The sequence below is a fragment of the Rhinichthys klamathensis genome, unplaced genomic scaffold (assembly GCF_029890125.1).
Source record: "Rhinichthys klamathensis goyatoka isolate OS25496 unplaced genomic scaffold, OSU_Roscu_1.1 h1tg000944l_1, whole genome shotgun sequence".
In the NCBI taxonomy this organism is placed as follows: Eukaryota; Metazoa; Chordata; class Actinopteri; order Cypriniformes; family Leuciscidae; genus Rhinichthys; species Rhinichthys klamathensis.
The window spans coordinates 316,219-340,364 of NW_026607269.1; the positions used below are offsets into that span (position 1 = coordinate 316,219).

Sequence of the window (24,146 nt, forward strand, 5' to 3'; positions counted from 1 at the left end):
ATGAAATATAACTCGCGGTCTGGAATGTCCCACTCATTAAACACAAAGCTTTTATGAACCGACAATTCATCAACTTTTAACGATATGTTTGTAGAGGCGCATTCAGGCCTAAATTTATGAAGTTACCATTACACTTAATGAAGTATTATGTCTTTATGATGCCAATAACTAAAACATGCCCAGCTGACATGGAGTGCGGTTTAAGTGAAAAACTGGCAGAAGTTGCCTCTCACAATTATTACTCGGTACAATATGAAATGGAGGTTACTACACGTTATGTATGAGACATTCCTCATTGTCGGCTGTGGCAGTGACGCACAATTCCCTAACATGGGTACATGAATGCAATGCAAATGAAAGAAGCAATAGCGTACTGTAAATGCAACACAAATCCATTTATGGATTTGTATTGATTTCTCTCCACTAGCTGTCTATGCCTGTCAGTCTGTTCAGATATTCTCTCTTTCACGGGTAGTCTGGGTCAGTGATGTATAACGCCTGACTTGGTTCACTTTGCCATCACTCACCCTTACACTTCTCGACATGCTTGCCTTGTAGCAAAGGGTGAATACAATCAATAAGCCTCCATTTCACATCGCAACTATTTCATTTATTTCTCCATCAATAGTTCCTTGGCTGGAATTAAAAGCCCAGGCATTTGCATATGCACAAGTCAAGACTGAGCATGAAGAAATTAAAGAGACAATTCGTACAGGTAGAACACGTATAGCCGCCATTGACGGAATTCACATTAGACATATCGTAACACCATTAATATTATAAAAAAAAAAAATAATAATAGTAGTTTTAAAAATATGTCTAAAAAGACTGTCTAAATACAGTATGTCTTTTAGTGGTTTAATAAACGTTTCTGCATTTTATAAAAAGCAGTTCGCATGGGAGTCGCTATGTTGAGATGACCAGCATACTGTATATTTTATCACTATAACCTCTAATTAACTGGACAGTTGCAATCAAAGAATTAATCATTCATGGCTGACTGCAAATTGCACATGAATGTGACATCATGACCAACAATTATGGCTTTTATAGATCAGATTCACACTGCTAGGTGTCCAAGACCAAAAATAGAAAATACATAAAGGAAAAAGAAGAAAAAAAAAGAAAGAAAAAGCCTTGCACGTTTGTCAGAGACTGTTGGGAAAATATTTAACAGACCCGGGTAACGGGTTAGATTGACCATTGTCTAATTCAATATTGGGCTGGTCAGGATACTGAAAAAAAAAAAACAGAACAAAGTGATATTGTGATAATTGTTTTATGCCATTTTATTTATTTATTTATTTTTTGCAGTTTAAAAGTTTCTGCTCTTAAACTGTATTTAAAAATAATAATACAATGAATTGTTTTAATATTTTTATTTTTAAAATTTGAGATTTTATTTTTGCAATTGTTAAGTAGGTGTAATCCGTAATCCACGGATAGCAGTATAGGCAACATTCAACGATTTTAATCCACGATCGAGGCAAAAAACCACCCGATGCAGGAGTGCATTCAAAGCGTTAAGCACAGCTAGCCGTGGATTATCCCTATACCATGGTCATTTGACAAGTTAAAGCTGTCAATGATGTTTGCAGCGCTAAATTAGACTGGAAATGTTACAATGACGGTCGGAATGTCTCTACTGACAAAGAGATAAAGTAGTGCGGTAAGGCTAAAATTATTTGATTATATTATAAAATGTATTGGAATTAATTTTAATTTGCCTATTGAGAGAGAGAGAGAGAGAGAGAGAGAGAGAGAGAGAGAGAGAGAGAGAGAGAGAGAGAGAGAGAGAGAGAGAGAGAGAGAGAGAGAGAGAGAGAGAGAGAGAGAGAGAGAGAGAGAGAGAGAGAGAGAGAGAATATGCGTGTGTATTACCTGTGTCTGTGCACAATGCAGCTTTTTTTTTACTAGCAATGACGTGTCCCCCGCTGAAGCTGTGAGTTTATTTTTTAAAAAAAGGCGATGTAACAACCTCCTTGCTGAGTAATATAATGTAGCGATTCAGTAGTGAACCAAAAATCGCGAGGCAGTTGACAACAGCGTTATCACGAACTCCGAACTCTGGGTGCACTGCACACGTGTGTGCTATTAGAGCAGCGCATTAATACAGAACGGTGATAGAACTGACTTGGAACTACCAGTTTAATTTCACTCCCTGCAGGCAATCAGAGTCGAGTATTCAGTATATAAAAAAAGTTGATTAATGATTAACGATGTGCTTTATCTCCTTCATTGTAACTGCATGAAAAATAAAGACCAGCACATGTCTAACAAATAGCAATTAGCTTGTTATGACTACACCAAATTTATAAAAAAAAAAAAAAAAAACACACAAGTTTCATAAATATGGCCACAATAAATTAATAACTCGAATTAATAATTAATAACAAATAGGCCTATATAACAAGTATATCCATTCTTATCCATCTTAAATGCTAAAAAAAAAAAAGTAAGCACAAGCCTATCGCCCAGCTAGATGGATGTGTGTCTTTATCCGCATCCATACAGTATACTGCTGGTTTCGTCACAGCAGTCTTAGAAAGACGACCCAGATGCAGAATGACCAAGGGATGGAATTTTATTGACAAGGCACAATAGTGAAGGTTAAGAGTGAGGATGATCCAAACAGTAGGACAGGGCAGGCAACAGGAGAAAGGGAAGACAGGTGAGATCCGACCCAGGCAAGGCTATGCTGGAGAATCGAGGAGATGGAGAAGCACCAGATAATGTGACTGGAGATCAGGCAGTAGCTTGAGGAACCAGAGGCTGGAAACTTTGAGCTGCAACCGAAGCGGTATTAGTCTCACTGCCTGGTCTTGAAAGCAGCAGCCAGGATGGAGGACAGGAACAGACACACAACAAGAGAGAACAACAAGAAAAAGCAAAACAGAAATAAAAACTGACTCAGCACAGCGACTACAGAAAAGAAATAAACTTATTTAACTGAAAATAGAAAATAATAAAAAGTATAAACAAAAATAAATACTAGGAATAAATAACTGAAGCTATAAACAGAGAAAGGCCAAATCAAAATACAGTAGAAACCAAAAAGAATAAGGCTTGAGAAACCTAGAGCAAAAGACTGGAACTAGACTAAAGCAAATTCAAAAGAATAAAATGCAAAAACTTGACCTGGCAGGAAACACTGGTGACAAGCAAAAATCTCAGGCTACGTTTACACATAGCCGGGTATTTAGAGAAACGAATATTTTCCCCCTCTCCGTTTTCAAAAATAACATCGTGCACACACCCGCATAAATACGCCGTCGAGCGCCATCATAACTACGCCAAACCTATGGGCGGCAGTGTAGGGAGAAGGATAAAGCCATGCAAGCCAATCAAAACCCTCAGAATCGACAAGAGAGAACCTAAAACCCCGTTTCTATTGAGTTTACACGGCAACACATAACCGGCGTTTTCAGAAATCTCCACTTTGCCCGGAGTTTTTAGAAATAATCGTTTTCTGTGATAAAAACGGCGTTTTCGTGTAAATGAGAGGGCAAAACGGAGAGAAATATCTGCGTTTTCCCATCGTGTAAACGGGGCCTCATACACAACGAACCAGCAGAGACATGAGGGAGAGGAGCACAATATAAAGGGACCAGAGAACATGAGGATCAGGTGAGCACAATTAGTGAAACAAGGACCAGACAAGGACTAAACAAGGGGGCGTGGTAAAGGGAAACAAGGAGGCGGGACAAGAGGAGCAAATGGCCAACACAAACAAAGACAAATCCAAACAAAGAAACACTGAACAGAGACAAGACTGACAAGACTATGAGGGCAGAACCCTGACAGTATACTTGCATAGAACGATATATACTATTTAACATAGGCTATCTAAAACTGCCTGACTGTATTGTTTTAAAATGTAAACAATATTATTGCCCAGCTCTTATTAAGATTTTAAGATATAACAAACATTAACATTATGATTTCCCGTAAAGCTGCTTTGAAACGGGTATCGTGAAAATAGCTACGCAAACAAATTTGACTCGATTCGAATAAGAATTGACATTTTTCAGTGAACTGACCCTTTAAAACTCTACCCTAGTATAGTCGATATCACAAGAACCATTCAGTTTCAAACCTGCATCTACACTGACAAAAGTAGGCGCCACAGAGAAGACTAATTCCCCTGATCAATGTCTACTTCCACGTCGGGCTGGAGTTCAGCGTGGATGGCAGTGGTCAATGACTCTTGCTCAGAGGTCCGGGGCAGTGCTGGACACAGGCCCAAGAGAGACAGATTGGTGAAAGAGTGGGACGGCTACAGCCAGGCGCCTGGATTCCTGTCATCCTCTCCCCCCTCCTCCTCCTCCTTCTGTCTGCTAGATCAACATGCGCCACGGCTCTCAAACACAACAACCTGTTTGAGATTAGCCATCGAATGGGCTGCTCTGCATAACGACAGCCTCACAGGCATCCACAATTACATGGCTTTTATCTTGTCACGTCAGGATATGTTTAAGGAGCTGTCCGTGGTTCTGAATGCTGTTGTATCGGTTCACGCTGTGGAGGTGTGGACGCAGAAGACGTGCTGTCCATCGGCCTGTCAGAATGCAATTATGTGGGAGCCTCGGAGTGCCAAGACAGAAAAAAAAAAAAAAAAAAAAAAAACCCGGTCGAGGTCTTGGAGGGCAAGTGTACCACCGTGGATTTCGGCAACATTTCAGCAAACTCTCCTGAGCGTGGCAGGCCTCTGCCAAATTACAAAACCGTTAGGCGCCTCACTCAGCAGAGAGGAAATCTTCAATGGTGATGTTGACACAAACCAATTAAATTCTCCTCTGCTGTAAGCTTGACATGCTGTGAGCATTTATTATAAGTTTTAAAACATTTCCCCCAAGCTTAAATTAAGGTGTTCTTGCATGAGGCACTGATGGAAATGTCTCTTTTGGTATTATACATATATATATCTTTTTTTTTTTTTTTTTTTTTTTTGCCTTGCATTGGTGAGTCGGGCATTAAAAGCATCTAAAAAAAAAGTTGTCTTAAAGGCAGTCAACTATAAAAGGTATCAGTATTCATTCATCACTGGGACGTTGAATGAGCCCATATTTAAAAAGAGATGCATTAAAAAAAGAAGCTAATGTTATATAAATAAACCTACAAAAAAAAATAATAATGCAAAAATGCATTCATCACTGGGATGTTAAATGAGCACACATTTAAAAAGAGATTCATGTAAAAATGAGCAAATGTCATAAATAAACTTACCAAAAAAAATAAAGTCAAATAAAAATAAAATAAAACAAAATAAAATGCATGCATCAGCCCACATTTAAAAAGGGATGCATAAAAAATAAGATAATATTATATAAATAAACTTAAATTATAAATAAAATCAAATTCATTAAATTACTAATATCTGGGATGTTAAATATGTCCACATTTAAAAAGAGATACATTAAAAGAAATAAGCTAATATTATATAAATAATCCTATAATAAAATAAAACGCATTTATCACTAATATCTGGGATATTTGTGATGAAAAAAAAGATACATTTAAAGTTAATATTATATAAATACACCTACATCATAAAATAAAATGCATTAATCACTAATACCTGAATAAGCCCACATAAAAAAACAGATATATTTAAAAAACAAGCCAATATTATATAAATGAGCCTATATACAATAAACGATTAAAAAAAAATTCAATACATATGATTAATTAAAAAAATGAAAAAATATGGCCTTTTAAACCTGTTACAGAATTAAAATTATTTCAAATGTTATTTTAAGCAAATTAATCAAGAAGTCTCCTTCCACTGGAAGAGTCTCTGACATAAGAAAATGACACCATGCCAAAAATACACTATATACATGTATCACTGCATATGGTAAACAGATGTTTTGTGTCATAACTATATTGAAGCCAGATCAGAAGCCAGACAAGCCATTTTAAGCAATATCAGTGACAGTGAGTGAGTATCAGCAACCTTTTTTTCTCCCTCCACCAATGAAAATAGTTCCAAAAGAAGCTAAATCGACAAGGCTTACGTGTCTCCAAGCAACAAACTGTTCTATAACCATGCATATTTTTCTTGATCTGAGCTCTGCTTTTAATACCGCGCAGCCACATCTTATGCTCTCCAAACTAAATTGTTTTGCTGTCAATCCATATGGCATCAAATGGTTTTCTTACTAGTAGGACTCAACAAGTTAGAGACAAGCAGACTCTTACTGAGTGTATAGGTCCACTCTTATTTACTCTCACTGTGCATCAATAAGTATAGGAGTCACCATCCTTTGAATACTGTTGTCAAATTTTCAATATGATACTGCCATTCTTGGTCTTCTGTATAAGAATAAGGACATTCAAAATTATACTGCAGATTGCAGACTTTGTTACATGGAGTAAAGAACACAGTCTTGTAATTAACATTAGAAAAACAGAGGTAATGATTGTAGAAAACCACCTATCATGATCAACAATGAGCCCATTAGACAGGTTGATTTATACACATACTTAGGTTTACTTATTGATAGTTAACTTTCATGGGAGGTGCATGTGGATAATCGGTGTTGAAAGGTACAACAAAATTGTGTTGCTTTTTACAGAGGCTCAGACTTTTTGGAGTTGCTCAGAAGGTTATGTTGCCGTTTTATCATGCCTGCATTGAATCCATCTTACTGTGTATAGCGGCCTGGTTTGGTAATCTGACATTTACCCTTAAATCTCAGCTGAACCGTTTGGTGTGTACGGCAATGAAGGTGGTTGGTCTGGGGGTTTACAGTCTATATTCAACAAAATTACTTTTAAACAGGCAAGGAAAATGACTCTGGACCCTTCTCATGTGCTCAATCCAGAATTTGATCCACTTCCATCGACGTTTTTGTACCCTAAGATTTAGATACAACCACTATAAAAATGATTTTGTTCCTTTCGCTATTAAACACGACTGTGTGACTGTTATTGGTGTGGGTATCTTGTTATGCAGCTTCATCTGTATTGCCCAAAACAAATTTCCCTTAAAAGGGACAAATAAAGTATGTACTGTAATTCTGGAACTTTTGCAATTCTTGGCCCTATGCGAGCGTTTTATAAAGAAAGAAAGAAAAAAAAAACTAGCAAATGTCTTAGTATAACCACAGAGGTGGGAAGAATCTGGCCAAGACTCTGAAATTCAAGAAAACAATTGGTTCTTTAACACACCAGATCCGTCAAGATGCTTTGTCTTCATAGGAATTCAGGTTGTGTCCCAATCAACCTGAATTCACCCAATACTTACAGAGACTGACAATGGATTTGCATAAAGTCCAACAGTGAAAGTTGAGATGTAAGCAAAAAACTGCCAGATTACGTACTGTATGAATGATATTGAATAACACATAATACACACTCTAAAGAAGTGCACTCAACAGTAATGTAAGACTAATGTGAGAGCACTGTGACTGACTTCCATCAACACGCCATGTGAGGAACACGCTAACCCACATGCACAGACATAGATGAAGTTCCTCTCGCCTGGCTTACCTCTATCAGCAGGAGTCTTCAAAGCATAGCTTGGAAACGCATTTGCGGTGTATTATTCCCCGTGCTCTCGGAATAGTTTGCGCACGGTTGGAATTCCTGCCCTCTCTCACACACAACTGGCAAAGCACTCTGCCTTCCTCCCAGGCTCATCCCATCTGCAAAGCGAGGGAGAGATGGAGCTCGCAGGAGAGAGAGAGAGAGAGAGAGAGAGAGATAGAGAGAGAGAGAGGATGAGGCAAAAGACAGTAAAGGAGGAGGAGAAACATTGTTTCGATAATGCAGATTGTCATAAGAGAGCTGCATTCCTGGTAATCCAATAGAAGTGAAGTAAAAGCTTCTGTCATTTCAACAGACTTAATGAAAGCAATTTGATTAGGTGGCCCTGCATCTGCACAGCTTCCTTCAGACTCATTGTTTCGGATTTGTGCCGGCCTGTCTCACTCTCAAATTAACTTGCCTTTAAATGCATTTAATGTTTGGAATGAATACTTACACGATTCCTGCTTGGAGCGGTTCGGTGGAGGGGAGCCATTCAATTGAAACTGCTATTCTTTGAGTGAAGTGAAGCTCAACTGTTACAGAATGGTGCTAGCAACATCAAGGTCATGGGTTCGATTCTCTGGGGGAAATGTTTACCTATGTAGCTTTGCCTAATGTTGACAAAGAAAATGTGACATCAGTAACCTTAAGATCTTAAAACGGGGGGTATTCAACATTTTTCGGGCAAATGAACTATTGATGGATAAAGAGACGGAGCAGAGACCTGGTACATATTGTTTTCAAAATAAAAACTGTTACATTTTATATCTGGCCAAAAAAAAGTGTATAGTACCACAATTATATAAGGCCGTAACATAAAAATGCTTTCATCACTAATATCTGGAACTTTGAATAAGCCCACGTTTACATTATACAAGTTAATATTATATAAATGAGCCTATATAAAATAAAGAGCTAAAATAAATAAATAAATATAACTCAAATAAAATAAGGCCTTTAAAAACTGTAACAGAATTTTAAAAAAAAAATGTTTTAAACAAATTTATCAAGAGATATCCTTCAATTGGAAAAGCTGACCAAAAGATTTTAAAGATACAGGTTTTAGCATAATAACTACTCTCTGTTGTCATTCATGCTAAGTGTCTTGTTGCCGATATATAATTTAGCACTTTAAACCATGCACACATCTTGCACCGGATATATAATACGAACATATACAAATATATGGTAAAATGAAAATGAAACACTGTAAAAAACTGTCAAATAAATCAGAAAAAAAACTGGTTATGGTTTTTAAAATATTCCCTTTCATGCAGTGTGTAATATAGCTGTTTATGAATGTAAACGTTCTGCAAAGTTGTAAAGTTGAAAGTGCACGATAAATAAAGTTATTGTCTCCCAAAAGAAAGAATCGACTCTGAACTGCCAATACAAGTCGTTTTTCATTCGAATCCGACTGAATTACGGTTATACGTCACTAGAAGATTCATTTGCATAACGGCCGCCTATGTTGTACGTTGTCCACTCGCAGACGGACGAGAGCATTTGCCAAGAATGTTTTCATTAATCAAGAACGAAAGTCGGAGGTTCGAAGACGATCAGATACCGTCGTAGTTCCGACTGTAAACGATGCCGACCCGCAAACCGGCGGCGTTATTCCCATGACCCGCCGGGCAGCGTGCGGGAAACCACGAGTCTTTGGGTTCCGGGGGGAGTATGGTTGCAAAGCTGAAACTTAAAGGAATTGACAGAAGGGCACCACCAGGAGTGGAGCCTGCGGCTTAATTTGACTCAACACGGGAAAGCTCACCCGGCCCGGACACGGAGAGGATTGACAGATTGATAGCTCTTTCTCGATTCTGTGGGTGATGGTGCATGGCCGTTCTTAGTTGGTGGAGCAATTTTGTCTGGTTCATTCCGATAATGAACGAGACTCCTGCATGCTAACTAGTTACGCGGCCCCGAGAGGTCGGCGTCCAACTTCTTAGAGGGCGTTCAGCCACACGAGATGGAGCAATAACAGGTCTGTGATGCCCTTAGATGTCCGGGGCTGCACGCGCGCCAAAATGGGCGGATCAGCGTGTGCCTACCCTGCGCCGAGAGGCGCGGGTAACCCGCTAAACCCCGCTCGTGAACGGGACTGGGGATTGAAACTGTTTCCCATCAACGAGGAATTCCCAGTAAGCGCGGGTCATAAGCTCGCGTTGATTAAATCCCTGCCCTTTGTACACACCGCCCGTCGCTACTACCAATTGGGTGGTTTAGTGAGGTCCTTGGATGGGCCCCGCCGGAGCTCCTCGCTGGGTTCTGGCGGAGCGTCGAGAAGACGATCAAACTTGACCATCTGGAGATAGTAAAAGTCGTAACAATAACTTTACCCACACCCAACTTGACCAGCCCTCAAATGTCATTTTACTGACGACAGCTCCTCAAAGTTCAACGTGGGATTCGCAAACCGCTTGCTCTAGAAAGATGGGTCAGTACCCGTTTATTTGGAACAGCTTGCTCCTCAGAATCACAACCTGTAAGCATGAATAATTATTGAGGTATATATTTTCTACCGGGTGTTCAAAACACTTTAGTCTTTTATATTGTGTAAGTTTCCAGCTAACCTGCTAACTCACGTTATTACTGTCTTACTGAAATACTTCTGCTTATCAGTTGTGGGCCACTATTACCTAAAACTGTCTATTAACGCAGATTGTCTGTTGTTCTTACTACTTTGAGTAAAGATGAAGGATGGAGCAAGATTTGTTTTACAAACGTTTGTTACATCAGTCATTCACGTTAGTGCTGGGTAAACATATGATCCGTTATTGATACAGTTATTGGTAGTTCCCGCATGTTCACCACAATAAATTTGAAAAAATACACATCGGTTTGTTGATGGACTGAGAACTGAGAAACGTCCTGGGGTGCGTTTCCCAAAAGCATCGTTGGCCAACTATGATCGCAATTTCCATTGAACTCTATTGGTAACGGTGGAACTTGCGACCATGGCTGGCTTTGGGAAACACACCCCTGCTCGAGTCGTCCTTGCGATGGAGGTTCGGGTTGAATAACTAGTTCTTCCAATGTTTCATCATCGGACTCACGCTCAGATTGATATGGCAAAATCGACGGCATCGTTACTGTCTTTAAAGTGTGTACAATTGCCTCTGGACAGAGCTGAGTTTCAGTTATGGTAATGGGAATGTACCTTCCACGTGGTAGACCAATTACAACAGACTGGGCCATCTGGCCAATCAGAGCAGGCTCTCGGAAAGGAGGGATTTAGAGAGACTGATTCATCCATCGAGTCGTTTGAGAATCATTGAAAAATGTGGTGATGTGCAATGTATATTATGAGAAAATTAAACAGTTTTTTTACTTTTGATGCACGTAAACCTGTTATAGGAGACTCCAACACAACATTATAAGCCTTTAAAATAGCATAATAAGGGCACCACGTTATTCCATTCTCCACTTTGCCTTCCTTGAGTTGCAATGTTAATCAGAAACAAAGCAATTATCCCCAATTCAACAACAGCAACACAACTCCTAATCAGTCTCTCCAACATGAGAGATTGAAACACGACTACGAAAAAAACAAAGTCATGGTTTACACGTCTCATATTGTACAAGCCGATGCATTTGTCATCATTACCTTCCAAGTGAGACTGATGGTAGTGCAACGCAAGTAAATGTAAACCAATTAATAACAGCAGAAATTGCATTAAACCATCGTGTCCTAAAGAGAAAACCACTAGAATTGCTCTAAAATGAACCGTTAACTACTTGAAGAATCTCTGTGGCAGAATTTTTTTTATATATATGCACGAGAACTGTGCAGAGTAGCCCTACAAATCTTGTTTACGTTCAAACTAATATGATCGACAGTTAAGTAATAATTTGCGGATTACGGCAAGTGCATGTTTTTGATATTATCAGCAGATTTAAACATCTAGTGGATTGTCCAGCCGTCAGAGGCTGATGAATGACCACTCATTAGAATTGCAAAGGCTGTCAGCTGCCGCAGCGGAGCGTGGTTCCAGACGGGGTTTGACAGGGCCACCAGACTCCATCGGGGTAATTAATTTGCCACATTCTAAAGGACGTAGGGTGTACTTCTCGAAATTAGGCCGGTAAGAGAAGTGGCAAAGGGTCATCATCAATTGATTATCATGACGACTGAGATGGAGGCGACATGGCTCTTTAATGATTAATGCTTTTGTTTGTGTGCTTTCAGAGAAACCCGTCCCATGCTAATCAAGTCCAGATAAGTTTGGCTTAAACCAAGTTTGACAAGCTGCAAAGCAATGCCAGCACATGTATTGTGGTAGCAGAGAACCTAATATGCTGTCTTGTACTATATATCAGTGATGGTCAGTGTTGGGGTAATGCATTACAAGTAGTCCAATTATGTAGTCCGATTACTTTTTTGATGTAACAAGTAAATTAACTCATTACTTTATACATTTACACATTCAGATTTTAGGTAAGAAAAGTAATGCACATTACTTTTCAGTTTAATTAATTTGGTTAAACATTTTGAAAATACTCGCTCTTCTCCATAATGTAGACACTCGTAGTCCTGATGTACTCATTCGTGCAAATTGTGCAAATCACATTACTTTCCACTTTCAATAGAACATGTTTTGTACAGTAGGTACAATTTTTTTGTATGGCATCCATAGCTCTAGGGTCAGGAAATGTGTTCAGAATATGATAATATTCTAAATGTGTTTTTAAAAGAAAAATGACAGTGTATGTTATATAGACTGTGTTGTTGAATGCATTACTGTGTTGAACACTTGCAAAAAATAACTTATCAGTAAAAAATAAACAAACATTACTTTCCATAAAAAGTAATGTTCCCCATTTCCCCCAAGATTTCAAGATATAGCTTGAATCATTAAACATTATTAGAGCTCAATAACGTATCAAACTACAAAAGTCGCACTGTAAAGGCAGAACTTGAACTGTAATTAACTAAATGAATTGCTACAGTACTGTGTGCTAATGAGTGTTCTCCTTGGGGAGCATTTCTGTTATTGGTGCTGAGTGGGTGGTACAGGCTAATTCCCAGAACAAGATGATACTCTTAGACAAAAACAAGGCTGGTACAGAGGCACAAAATCACTAAACGGGTCTTACACAACCACATTGTTCCTTTCTGGATTCACCTTTCAAGCTGACATGAGAGAGCTGCTTGCTATTTTGGTTTGACGTCTTTCTCAAGAGAAGTTGACTGATTTGAGGTGCTCCTATAAAGAATATGGAAAACCTTACGGTGAGTTTCAGATGGTTAGATTTAAAATAATCAATTATTAAATGCAATTAAATTAAATGCAATAAGCTCCGAAAGTGAAATTTTTATCACAAATAAAGGGTGTTTGTAGGCACATCACAAAGTGGAGGGCCTAAAAGTCGTAAAATCACTCTAACTGTGATGGATTTGTGTGGCTTATTGGTTTTAACTGTGGCAATATAGTAAAATATAGCAATGTTTAATAACAGTTACATTTTGAAATCATTCTGAAAGTAGTTTATAAACAACTTTGCCGAGTAGTTCATTAGAAGAACTGTAGGCCATTTATGGTTTCCAAGCCGCATAGAAACTTGACACATTCAAGGGATATTTTACCTAAAAATGAAAATTCTGTCATAATTTACTTACCCTCAAGTTGTTCCAAACCTTCTGTTGAACACAAAAGATGATATTTCGACGAATATGGTTAAGCAAACGGTTGATGGGCCCCATTGACTTCCATAGTATAAAAAAAAAATACTATGGAAGTCAATCTGGACTAGAAAATGTTTGGTTACCAACATTCTTCAAAATGTCGTCTTTTGTGTTCACCCGAAAAAATTATCTCATCCCGATTTAGAAGACCTTGAGGGCGAGTAAATGATGACAGAACTTTCATTTTTGCTTAATATTGTGGAAGCTGAGACATTTTTCTTTTCAGAATTAATTAACAGATCTTATTGTTGTAACATTTTAAATGTCTTTATTGTCACTTTAGATCAGTTTGATGCATTCTTGTTGAATAAAAGTATTAATTTCTTAGGGGAAAAAAATCTGACCCCAAACTTTTTAACGGCATTGTAAGTTATAATGGTGAAAACACACAAAAAAAGTCACCAGTATCATTAACATGAGAGTAATACATCTAAATATCAGATATTACGTTTTTTGGTTTGCTTCTTGAGGTTTCACCCTCTAATGATGGTTTGGTGGGTGTTTTTAACATCTCCTGTGTCCCGTTTCTTTGAGCAGTCAGACAATTGGCGGGAGATTGTGAACAAAAAGCTTCACTTTCCACCAGAGCTGATCCCTGCTATCCAAGAGGGCAACATGGCCTGGGTGGACAGTCTCCTCTCCCTTGGTGATGGGATCATCCGTCAACTGGAAGAGTCTGAGGATCGGTTATGGAGGGAAGCATTGAACCTCTCCATCCGACTGGGCGGCGAAGACATCATGACTTCCCTTCTTTTGGGCGTCAAGTTTGACTTCCGTCAGATCCATGAAGCTTTACTGGTGGCTGTCGACACCAACCAGCCACGATTCGTCAAACACCTCCTGGACCGCCTGGATCAGGAAAAAGGCAATAAGATGGACGTTCGTTCCTTTAGCATGGCCATCTTCGACCACTCCATCGACGATTCTCAGTTCGCACCGGGAGTGACGCCACTAACGCTGGCCTGCCAGAAGGACCTGTATGAGATCGTATCTATGCTGACCCAGAGAGGCCATGATATTCCCATGCCTCACTCAATCTCGTGCGCGTGCTTGGAGTGCCGTAACGGACGACAATACGACTTGCTCAAGTTCTCGCTGTCCCGTATAAATACGTACAGAGGCATTGCCAGCCGCGCATATTTGTCGATCACCTCGGAAGACGCCATGCTCAGCGCTTTCCACCACAGCCGAGAACTGCGCAAACTGTCCAAGAAAGAACCAGAATTTAAGGTGAGCTCAGCAAAAAAAAAATGGTCATTCATTTTCTGAAAATATCACAAATAACAAATTCAAAAGACAAATCGTCAGAGTCAAAGTGCTTCCCAGACACCAACATAGTGTCGGCCAAGATACGGCCCACATCTGGTACACGTGGATTCCACACGGCCCAGATGTGGGCCGGATCTGGGCCAACACTATGTTGCTGTCTGGGCTGTTTTCAATGAACCAATCTGCTACCTATAACTGACTTCTTATTTTTACATGCATGTCCTTTCGCATATTATGCTTCATAACTTGTTAACATACACTATAAAGTAATGTAAATGATTTAATGGTGTTATTTCATCAGGTAAAAACACATTTTAAGCAAAAAAACCGCCAGATAAACCTTTGTGAGCATGTCTGTTTGTGCTTTGAAATCATGCCAGAGAAAAGTCCATTTCAAATCTCTTGCACACTTGAATTGATTTTTTGCATTTCTTTCTCAAAACTCTTTATTGATGTTTAGCCTCAGTACCTGGCTTTGGAACAGCTGTGTCAGGAGTTTGCTGTGGAGCTTCTGGGAATGTGCCGGAACCAGAGCGAGGTCTCCACCATCCTCAACAGTGCCGAGGGGGACAGCGAGGATGAAGAACTAGGCCTAGACGAACAGACATTTGAGGAAGGCATCCCCAACCTCGCACGTCTTCGCCAGGCGGTCAACTACAATCAAAAACAGGTAAATCCTCTTGGTTTAATTGCAGCAGATAACTGAAAAAAGTGATATAAACAACAATCTAAAAACCTACATTGAATGTGCAGTAAGAGAGTTCTGAGAAACACTGTAGATATTTAAATTCAACCCAAAGAAACACACCCTTCCCTTCATTACTCCGCCCACAAAATGCCTGAACACGCAATGCAAGAGTGGATGTCTCCTTATCATAGCGGAAGCAGAGCAAAATAATGCTTCGCAAAAAATTAACATACATGTAACCGGTCCTACTCGACCCACTCCGAGCGGGATTCTAACAGGTGTCTCTGGCATGGGAGGTGGGCATGCTAACAAGGACGCTAAAGACTGCAGTCTCTATCATCAGTCGCTAGCATGCCTCTTTAGGCCAGGGGAGTGAGGTTTACTCGCCAAGCTCTTACTGGTTGGCCTCCGTTACATACAGTAGCTACACATGAGTATACAAGCAAGAGTTGGTTGTTAGTCGCCAGCAGTATAGCATCCAGACAATAGTAACAGACTGTCCTGTAGCTAACATTACAACAACAGCATATCTTGGTTCTTCTGAGAAACAAAAACAATGTTTTACACATTTAAATATGTTTAAAAATGATCTAGTTTTTATTTTTTTCATTTGCATTTTAGTTTTAGCACATCAAGTTAAAGTTGGCATAAAATGTAAGTTAAGATAGTCTTTTCTTCCCTATTGTGACATATATCAGAGTCAAACGGCTTTTTGAACAAGAAAAAACGTACGGCGAGACTTGATTTTGTCCAAGGGCAATTGATTGGATGCTTGTGGTTTGCTATTGGTCGATGTTTTTCAAGCAATCAAGTAATGACAATTATTTTTTTATGGTTTTAGTAAACTATAATAACCCTGGTTAAGGTAACACACTGCCCACACAGACTGATCTATTTGAGGAGAAACACAGGGCATGTGAACCTCATCTTTCAAAAGCTCACAGTCGTTTGACCCCTGCGTCGATGCCGTATGGGATGCCTGATTGATTGACAGTTGGCTGGGAGGCCTGACTGTTTGTTTCCCTCGTCTAGTTTGTGACTCATCCCATCTGCCAGCAAGTGCTCTCCTCCATTTGGTGCGGGAGCCTGTCTGGTTGGAGGGGAAGTCGAACTGCTTGGAAACTGCTGGTGTCTTTGGCCATTTTCATTACCATGCCGGTTCTGTGCCTTGTCTACTGGATCGCCCCAAAGTCCAAGGTAAATTTGAGTCCGTGGTGATAATAGTTCAATAACATCATAATAATCAAGAAATCAAATGCCACGGCTGATGTAAACAGCATTCATACAGGTTTCAATTATATATTTGTGTTCTACCAGCTGGGTAAATTGCTAAAGGTTCCCGTGATTAAGTTCCTGTTACACTCTTCATCATACATGTGGTTCCTCATCACTCTTTTGACGGAGTCTATTTTCATGGAGATCTACCGTACGGATTTCGCCTCCCGGAAGCAGAACATTCTCCATACCTCTCTTCACATGATATGGGTTGCAGGTAGGCCATGTTGCCAAATAAAAATCCATTAAAAAAAAAATCATTTAAAAGTCACTTAAATCTCTGAGTCTAATCAATAATTGTCTTAGAGATGGTCATATAGAATAAGGCATTAACACGTGATTTAGAAGTACTAATAAACAGTGTGTGTGTGTGTGTGTGTGTGTGTCTGTGTGTGTGTGTGTGTGTGGATGGATGGATGGATGGATGTGTGTGAGAGAGAGAATGATTATTATCTAAAAGGACGTTTTCATGTTCTATATTGGTAGGTTTCTTCTGGTTTGAGTGTAAGGAAGTTTGGCTCGAGGGTTTGAAAAGTTACTTCTTGGATTTATGGAACATTCTGGATATGATGGTGCTGAGCATGTATCTGGCATCCTTCACACTGCGCATTCTCATCGTGCTAAAGGGACATTTCCTCTGTCAGGACTCCAGCACACAAGAGCTGTGTGACTATTTCACCAACACAGGTGACATCTCACAATTGTTTTTATCTTACACAATCTTACTGCTACTGAATTAATATATAATAATGTGTATTACTAAAAGTAATATATAATGATAATAATGTCGAATTCTATTAAAATAAAAATAATTATTGTAATTTAATTTAAATAAATAGTATTATTGCTAATTATTATTACAATAACAAGTATTATTAATAGTAGTAGTCATAATAATAATTCTTACAATAATAATTATTGTAATCAAATATAAATAATAAATGACTTGTTATTGTAATAATAATAACAATAATGTTATTAGTAGTAGTTATAGTAGTAGTAGTATAATTGTCATAATTTTAGCATTATTTATTTGTATTCAAAAACATTATTATTATATATTTAAAAATACATTTAAAATAATAATAATATTTATGTATTTAAAATGAAAATAATAATAATAATAATGTAAAAAAAGTTCATTTAAAATACGACTATTATTATTATTATTATTATTATAGCAGCATATTTTGATGATGTTTCTGAACAGCACGAGAGGACTGGAAACAGGAGGATCCTCAGCTGATTGCAGAGACTCTCTTTGCCGTGACCAGCATGTTGAGTTTCACACGTCTCGCCTACATTCTGCCGGCCCATGAATCCCTGGGAACCCTGCAGATATCCATGGGAAGAATGATCGATGACATGATGAGGTCAGATCTCGGGGTTTGATCTGCTTACAAGAGGAGAGTGGCTTTCATCAAATGTTTTTCTTCCTCTACAGGTTCATGTTCATCCTCATGATTATAGGAACAGCATTTTTGTGCGGAATAAACAACATATACGTCCCATACGTCGTTTCTGCACATCTCGGCAGGTGATTAATAACTTGTTTGCGTGCAATTTCACGTGTTTGGTTGGAGATGAATTATAAATGCGTTTGTCTCTTGTATTCCTTTTAAGATTTAATGAGACCTTTAACTTCCTCTTCTGGACCATGTTTGGAATGGCAAACCAAGAATATGTAGACATGCATGATTACGCTCTGGCTGAGTTTGTAGGAAGGATCTTCTACGGGATATTCACACTGCTCATCGTAATAGTGCTCCTGAACATGCTTATTGCCATGATCTCAAACTCATTTCAGAGGATTGAGGTGAGCACGTACAGTATGAAGAATGATTTTAAATGATTTGGTAGGAAACACTGTAGTTTTAGAACCTTAAAAATTGAAAATTGCATTTATTTACAGTTCATGTCGTTTCAAACCTGCATTCCCGCGGAAAACAAAAGACGACCAAAATTCTGACCCGGAATTCTTCTTATTATTTTTTTTAATTGAGTGTTCATCGGGAGGGGTCCAAGTCCCCATGCCCTTTTTTTGAACTTGAACCAGGAATACACACACACACAAAAAATGCAACTGGTTCGAATTTAAAAAAAGTTACAAATCCTTCCCTCGTGGGTCAAATTGACCCCCATGCTTCAGTACTTAAACCTCAAAATTCAAACTAAAAAAGGCTAAAACTTTACCAAAAAATTTTTTTTATAATGTCTACATGTGTATCTGAATGCATACTGAAGAGAAATGACTTTAGGACCCGGAGGAACAGCTCATTTGATCCAAATAAGGACAGCTAGTGGCTAGAGTCATGAAATATCATTTATATTATTTTTTCCCCACAATAGGTTGGCAAAGACACCCAATGTACGATATGTTTAGCTGAATTAAAAGGTTTAGGCATGAAATTAGTTAGTAATTTAAGCACATTGCTCACTATTTATTGATTATTTATTGATTTAATCTAGTCGTTTAAAGGATAAAAAAAAAAAAAAAAAAATTGCATTAAAAAACAGAAAAAAATATCATCAAAATGAAATGAAATAAGCTTTCTGAAAAAAAAAAAAAAAAAAAAGAGCTTCGGGTCATTTTGACCCGCGAGGGAAGGATTCGTTACAAAACGCGAAGGAAAGATGAGGATGAGAATATTAACATATCTTTTGTTCAAAACGTCTCTTCCTCACAGGATTGTGCAGATGTCGAGTGGAAGTTTGCTCGCTCTAAACTCTACCTCAGCTACTTTAGGGAGGGTCTAACTATGCCAGCTCCCTTTAATATCATCCCATCTCCAAAGGCTCTCTTTTATGTCTTAAGGTGAGAAAACTTAAGCAATGTCAAACCTTGTATAGTGACTGCATATCATCGCAGAGTATGTGCACTTCTATGAGGTTCTTCACCTTTAGGACCAGATGTAACCTTCATGTTCCTCGCTGTTTTGTGTAGAAGCATCTTCCAAAAGATTTGCTGTTGCTGTAAGAAGAAAGCCCCAGAATATCCTCCCATCACAACTTTGGTGAGTATCCGAGGGGGTTTTAAAACTAGATCCTTGGTTAAATTTGGCTGATGAGGTGTTTTTCATACTTATTTTGTAGTCTAGCAATACCCTGAATAACAGCAGAGGTCAAGGTGAGGGCAGAGTGCCATACCGCCTGCAGGTCACCAAGGCTCTGGTGCACCGCTATATTGAAGCCGCACGCAGAGAGTTTGAAGAGAGCAAGCGTAAAGGTAGGTCATATCTTCGGCATCTCTGGGTAATAATCCAAAAGCATGCAGTATTTCAGGAAAGAAGAAGAAGAAAAGCCACAAGAGTGACACATACAGCAATTACCTGTTCAGGGTGCTGTGGCCTAGTGGTCAAAGATATGTTCTAGTAACCACAAGGTTGTGGGTTCAAACCCCAGAAGTGGAAAGACTTCACCACAAGTTTCTCCAGAGGAACTGTCTCTGTAATTACAAAATGGATAAAAGTGTCTGATTATTTAATACTTACAGTTAGGCTACTTCTGATCATCTGGATCAACACTTGGAATGCATACAGTATACAGTAAACACTCTGTAGTGGATACTAGAGCCAGGGTAGGGGAAGTAGGGGTAAACGCATTTGTTTTATCAAGAAAAATAATACATTTTAAATCAGTAAACCTTCGGTAAGGAATTTAATTATAAAGTGTAAGTGGGCTACAAGTGTTGTAAGTATGTTTTCATTTTACGCTGTTTACTTTCTTGAAACTGGAATAGTCTCTATTACTCTTTTGATTGACGCACACCAGGGTCTGAAATTAACAGGGGCTAAAATGCTAACAAAATGACAAAAATGCCTCCAAAACTCAAGTTATGTGGGGAAAAATAAACCTCAATGAGGTGGGTTTTTTTTGTATTTATAACTATAAGCAATATTACACAAACAAGAGTGCACTGTAAAAACGTATCTAATCAATAAGTTATGACAACATGTTTTTATAATGCTTTAACACATCAAAATAAGTTTCACAAGACATTTTAGGTCAGTTTAATGTAAGTTAAGTTGAAATAACTTAACCAAGGTGAGTTTACTTAAAAATGTAAGGCAGCAACTTTTTTTTTATACTGGAGTTTTCCCCCCGAACAGCATATAGCAAATGTGAAATTGATTTTATAGAACATATCAAACAAAAAGTTAATATTAAGTAACGTACAGTAAATACAAAAATGCGTTTTTGTCAAACCTATCTGTTTTTGCTCCTTCAAAGAGAATAGTTCCAAACAAAGCCACATCAGAAATGTTTCACGTCTGTAAGCAACATGTTTAGTTCTCGAATGAATCAACGTTTCTGAACCATTTGATCTGAATGAATGATTTAATGGTGGGTCTATAAGGTAGGCACAATAGTTTGAGCTGCATGATTAAGAGTTACAGGGTTAGTTCACCCAAAACAAATAAATTCTGTCATTAGTTACTCACCCTCATGTCGTTCCAAACCCGGAAGACTTTTGTTCATCTTCAGAACACAAATGACGATCTTTTCGATGAAATCTGAGATTTCTGTCCCTCCATTGACCATCTACTCAACTACCACTCTGCCGCTTCAAAACAGTTCATGAAGAGATCATAAAACTAATCCATATGAATTGAGCGGTTTTGTCCAAACTTTTCTGAAGAGACACGATCGCTTTATATGATGAAAAGACTTAATTTAGGCTTTTATTCACATAAGTTAACACACAATAAGTGACCGTAAAGACATTTGTAATGATGTAGATTTCAAAAGATTTATATATCAAATAAACTGTTCTTTTGAAAATTCTATTCTTCAAAGAATCCTGAAAAAAAAATGATTGCTTTTCCATTATATGTGTAAATTACATTTTAAATATAGGCCTATACTAAAATGATGGAAGCTTGTTTCCACTATGGAATAAATAAAAAAAAAACGTTTTTTGCAATATTGACTTTTGTTCCTCGCAATTGCAAGTTTATATCTTACAATTCAGAGAATAAAAGTCTGAATGGCGGGATAAAAATTTTTTTTTTTTGCAATTGAAAGGGGGGAAAAATGTGAATTGTGCGATGGTTCCTTTATTAATTTTACTCTGTGGCAGAAACAAGTTATTTTAATTCGTAAAAATATTTTACAACTAGGGCTGTCAAACGATTAATCGCGATTAATCGCATCCAAAATAAAAGTTTGTGTTTACATAATATGTTTGTGTGTACTGTGTATAATTATTTTTAATACATAAATACCCACACATGCATGTGTATTTAAGAAATATTTGCATGTATATACTGAATGTAGCCTATAATGTATATATTTTATATAAATATAAACATTTTATATATAAATAACTTATTTTTCTTAAATGTATACATGTGTGCATTTATATACAAAATAATTATACACAGTACACACACGTCATATATTATGTAAACAAACTTTTATTTTGGATGCGATTAATCGTGATTAATCGTTTGACAGCCCCATTTACAACATTACTATTTTACTGTATTTTTGGTCAAGTACATGCAGCCATGCATAGGAGATTTGTTTAAAAAAAGAATGCTAGTGTATCTCGGAAATAAGTGGTTATTTCATATTTTGAATCAAATTTTGTGTAAACCCCCCCCCAAAAAAAACCTCTCAAACCTTCCAGTCTAATGAAATGAGGCAAGAAAGAGTAGAGGAAAAACACTTTGGCAACACTTTGTAGTTTATCATCCAGGAGTTTCATGCATATAAAATGCATATTATTCATGCAGCAAGTACATGTAGAATGCTATTATGAACCTTGCCATTGTCTTTGCTTCTAATTCCTGTTGTTGTGATGCTCAGATGTGGGGAACAGAATCACCGAGCTGAATAAAGTTGTGGGCCGGCTGCACACCGAGATGAAGGACTTCCACCAGAAGCTGCAGTGGCGGCACAAAAGCCAGCCAGACCAGGCCAACATTCTGGGCAAATACATCATGGGGGCAAGAAACAATTTCCGTGACTTTGATAAGAATGAGGCCATGGGGTGTGAAAATACAGGTCTGCACATCAGTATGCAGCTCACAGAGGAAGAGGAGGAGAAGAAAGGAGAGATCGTCTCAGAGGAGAGGGAGGAGCCCGACTCCGAGGGCCCCGCGGAGCCCGTCCCAGGAGAAGAAACTGCTAGCACTCCTGATGTATGAGAACATGACAAACACTGGGGTGTCGCAGTGCACTGCCGTTCCCGGACAAAATATCTAGTAAGAAGTTTCTAGATACATTCAAAACACTTTGAATTACTGATCAAATTTGACATACTGTAGTCAGGTTTAATATGTAATTGTATCGTAACTGATATTTGAATTAAAACGCCTAGACGGATAAATCTTTTTTAATAAGATTAACGAGGTTTAGATGATGGCAAACATGTATGATAGATAAAAACATTTGCTGAGTGCTCTTGTTTTCTTATGGACATTTTCACAATGAATGTGAAATATAGGAACCTTATATGAAAATAACCAAAAATGAATACAACTTATTTTCACAAAATAATAACAAATACTATTTTCATGTTGATAGACTACTTCATGTGTTATATTAGGGTTATCAATGAAAAAAAAAAGCACTTACCACGAAAAAGATACAAATTAAGGTTTTTGAAAGAAGTCTCTTCTACTCACCAAGGCTGCATTTATTTGATCAAAAATACAGTAACATTGTTAAATATGTATGTAAAATGTAATTTATTCCTGTGATCAAAGCTGAATTTCACATGATCCTTCAGAAATCATTCTAACATGATGATTTGATGCACAAGAAACATTCCTGATTATCAATGTTGAAAACGGTTCATATTTTTGTGGAAACAATGCTTTGATCAATAGAAAGTTTAAAAGAACATTTATTTGAAATTAAAATATTTTTTAACTTTTGTAATTAATTTACTATTTGATCAATTTAATGCATCCTTGATGAATAATAGAATACAGAAAAGATCTTGCTGACCCCAAACTTTTTAACTGTAGTGTACTTCAGAACAAAGTAAAACCTAATATTACCTAAAATTACATAAAATGTCCTTAAATTATGTTTGTTCCAATTCAAAGTTAATAGTTAAAAAAAAGTGATGACTTTTCACAATAAGGTCCCATCCGTAAATATCAATGCATTAACTAACAGCGAGCAATATTCTTGCAGCATTTATAAACCTTTGTGAATGTTAGTTTAAAAAATAATAATAATAATAATAATAATAATAATAATTCTTCATTATGTTAACTAGTTCAAGTTATGACGTTCATGGTGCATTAACTAAATGTTACCAGATACAACTTTTGATTTTAAATGTTGAAATGAATATTTACTAAGATTAAGAAATTCTGTAGAAATATTGGTCCTTGTTAGTTCAGGTTTACTAGTGTAGTTCACTAATGAAACCATAGAGCAAAGTGTAACCATTTTTATTTGTTTTTGCTTTTGGAGAATATAACAACAGTGTGAAAAGCCACAGTTGGTAATACAAAATATTAGAATGAAAAAAGCAGTAACACTTTACAATAAGGTCTCATTTGTTAACATTAATTAATGTATTAACTAACCACGAGCAATACATTTGTTACTGTAGCTTATTTGTTAATAGTAGTTAAATTACAGCTGTTCATTGTTTGTTCATGTTGGTTCACAATGCATTAATGTTAACAAACACAACTTTTGATTTGAATAATGTATTGGTAAATGGTGAAA

General features: G+C 37.6%; 1 protein-coding gene across 1 annotated transcript; it reads left to right on the forward strand.

The window, feature by feature from the left end:
• The first annotated feature begins 12,614 nt into the window (after positions 1-12,614).
• Positions 12,615-22,668, forward strand: trpc2a (transient receptor potential cation channel subfamily C member 2a). The gene is made up of 13 exons (XM_056244219.1): positions 12,615-12,766; positions 13,757-14,449; positions 14,949-15,158; positions 16,209-16,373; positions 16,494-16,668; positions 16,938-17,138; positions 17,662-17,824; positions 17,896-17,988; positions 18,075-18,267; positions 19,139-19,266; positions 19,396-19,465; positions 19,545-19,677; positions 22,263-22,668. Exons 1-13 carry the CDS (start codon positions 12,752-12,754, stop codon positions 22,601-22,603), a joined length of 2,580 nt encoding a protein of 859 aa, XP_056100194.1. The 5' UTR covers positions 12,615-12,751; the 3' UTR covers positions 22,604-22,668.
• The last annotated feature ends 1,478 nt before the right edge of the window (positions 22,669-24,146 follow it).

Coding starts and splice junctions, on each gene's coding strand:
- trpc2a (XM_056244219.1), top strand. Junction 16,669..16,937: donor TCACATGATATGGGTTGCAG/GTAGGCCATGTT, acceptor CTATATTGGTAG/GTTTCTTCTGGTTTGAGTGT. Junction 17,989..18,074: donor GTTTCTGCACATCTCGGCAG/GTGATTAATAAC, acceptor ATTCCTTTTAAG/ATTTAATGAGACCTTTAACT.